At 37.0% G+C, this 2,867-nt stretch overlaps 1 protein-coding gene across 1 annotated transcript in view; it reads left to right on the forward strand.

The window, feature by feature from the left end:
- Positions 1–2,867, forward strand: part of SPICE1 (spindle and centriole associated protein 1) — a 40,019-nt gene that overhangs the window by 10,982 nt on the left and 26,170 nt on the right. Inside the window, 4 exon segments of the mRNA XM_021397101.1 lie at positions 233–330; positions 656–792; positions 1,027–1,158; positions 1,955–2,220. Coding sequence (XP_021252776.1) covers positions 233–330; positions 656–792; positions 1,027–1,158; positions 1,955–2,220 — 633 coding nt within the window.

Consider the following 2,867-nt stretch of genomic DNA (forward strand, 5'->3'; position numbering starts at 1 on the left):
GCCCTCTGAATCCATGAGTCACTCCTGCGTCTTGAACAGCTCTGGGTTAGAGAGATTTTTTTTTTTTTTAATTAAAAATTCCACACAGTTTACAGGTATTGTATTCACAGGATTCCATTCACCTGCAGCTGTGCATTGCTATTGTCAGCAGTTCATCTGATATCTAACTTCTTCCTAACGACATTTTGAGGTTACTGTGAGGTCCATTTTATTTTTTTTGTCTCATCACAAGGCTCTTAATGAAGAGGCAGAGGAGGCATTATCTATATGCCAATCAGAAAATGGACAGCGTGAATCTCTGAATTTCAAATCCAGTATCAATTGTGACAGGTTAGTGCAAATATGTCCATTTAAGTTTTCACCCTTTAAACACTAGAAATAGAGTTATAACGGTGTTAATAGATGTTGTATGGGAATAGTTAACTCAGTTTTGTGTGGATTGTTTGCTGTTTGTGTGGTTTTGTTTTTGTATCCCCCACACTGCTTTCTTGACCTCAGAAAGGTTTCTTGACCTTTGTTGCAATCTTAAACCTGGGAATGAGCTTGAATGGAGAACTCACCTGAGTAGTTACAGAGAAAAAGATTTTTCTAGATTGCAGAAATAATCTCAAGTCACACTACTATGTTGTGATTGTTATTCTTGTTTTGAATGTAGACTACTGCGTATATTGAGAGAAGAAAATTCCTCCACGAATTCTCAGTTGTGGGCTGAAAGGGAATTGAGAAAAACTACTGTATCACAGGAAATACCTTTGACTCCAACAATTCTGTCTTCATCACTGGAACATTCAGGTTGGATTTGCTTAATCTCAGTTTCTGAAGGGTTGTTAAACTGTTTATAGGACCCTGTCTGGAGCTTCTTTTCTGGGTTGAGATAAGAAATAGAGATGTGTTAATTTGGCTTAGATGAATTTTCATGCTAAGAAGCCTAATTTTCTAGTATTTCTAATACCTTTGTAACATCACACTATTAAGAACATAACTGAATTTTTATTTGTTTTTTTGTTTGTTTTGTGTTTGAATCAGCCCTCAATGCTTCTGATGTAGTCAAGAGAATCCATTCAGGACATCAAGATGAAGAGACTGTAGATTCTGCTTGTACTGTGAGACAAGTGCTGAACCCAAACTCAAGAAAACAAAAGCAAATTTCAGCAAAAAGTTTAGTATTTTCAAAAATTGTATTCCTCCCTTTGACCAAGTTCCTTAGGAATCATAGAAAAAATCATAGGAAAATGTGGCGTGAAAGGGATCTTTGGAGGTCATCTACTCGTGCTCCCTGCTCAAAGGAGAGCTAACTCCAAAGAATTTAGGGTGGGCTCAACTGTCCAGGTTTTGAGCATTTGTAAAGGTTGACATTCCACAGCCCCTTACATAGGATATTCCAGTGACAAAGCAAAGTCCATGGGAAGGAGGGAACCATAAATACAATTCCATGATGCAACCCATTTTCTTGCTGGATGTAGAGTTCTCTCCTGTGTGGTGCTTTTCTATTTCTTTTATAACTTTCTGGTCTATGCTGCACAAAATTTATGATGATTTTTCATCTCTTTATTCTGCACATAGTTTATACCTGGTGCCAATCCCCATGTACAACTATAACATGAGAAGATTGTTGTAAAAGTTACTAAATACAAGACCTGAAAACAGCTGATATTTTTCACTGGGTGATTGCTGGCAAACTGTTTTGGTGCTTTTAATTTGAAAGAAGAAAAGCAAAAATAGACGTCTAAGATAAAAGCACCAAGCAGTGAAACTTGAGTGGGACCAACATGATGGTGTAAAATGTATTTTTGGATTATTGAAAATAATTGGAATGTCTGGGGACATTTTTTGATGGTCCATTACAGCTCAAGACAGAAGAGGGCCTCTCCTTTGACATATTTCAACAAACAATATAATTTCATTGTTACTTGCAAAGCTTTCTATACAAATTGAAACTTTTTTTTTTCCCTAGTGAAAAGAAAGCAAACTGCACAGAATTCTGCAAGGCAGAGGAGAGATGATTCTCCTGCTAATTCAATCCCCGTGGACCTTCAGAGGGACAATAAATCCAGCCTAGATGTTCTCAGCTGCATGATACACAAAGTGGAGCATGAATTAGAGGAATATGAGCGATGTACGGGTCGTGAGGTTAAAAAAATGCAGAAAAGTGAAGGCATCACTGGATTTACCTTGTCACTGGTGAATGCTCTCTGTCGTTTGATGCGCTACCTCAAAGAGGTGAGAAGACTTCGAATTCCTTCTGTAAAATGAATGTAAAAGGATATAAAATTAACAGTAGAATTATTAATTTCGGTCTTCCCTGGCTCCTAATTACTTTACTTTGAAGTCTAATTATCATTACTTATTTGAATTGCATGCAATAAGCAGGTAAAGCTCAGCTTGTTAGAAACAGGTATCGCTAATGAAGAGGGAGGAGGTGACTACAATGAATGTCTCCCGGTGACTGTTAGCAGAAAATATGAATGGAAATATTTGAAAATTTAATTTTTTACGTATGTTCACAACTGTAGCAGGATATAAACTACAGCTTTGTTGATAAATTCATTCCCTTCTTTCCTTCTCAAAATGATACTATTGGCACAAGAAAAGTGTACCCAATTCATAATTTTTTTCTTTGAGAGATTCCTTGGGTTCTTCCATCCATACCAGCAACTTCATCTTCAGCAAGAACAACCTGAAGTGCTGACAGTAGCAATGCACAGCTGCAGGTGAATGGAATCCTGTGAATACAATACCTGTAAACTGTGTGGAATTTTTAATTAAAAAAAAAAAAAAATCTCTCTAACCCAGAGCTGTTCAAGATGCAGGAGTGACTCATGGATTCAGAGGGCCTTTGTGAAATTGTGAAAAAAGATTACGGCAGC

The sequence above is a fragment of the Numida meleagris genome, chromosome 1 (assembly GCF_002078875.1).
Source record: "Numida meleagris isolate 19003 breed g44 Domestic line chromosome 1, NumMel1.0, whole genome shotgun sequence".
In the NCBI taxonomy this organism is placed as follows: Eukaryota; Metazoa; Chordata; class Aves; order Galliformes; family Numididae; genus Numida; species Numida meleagris.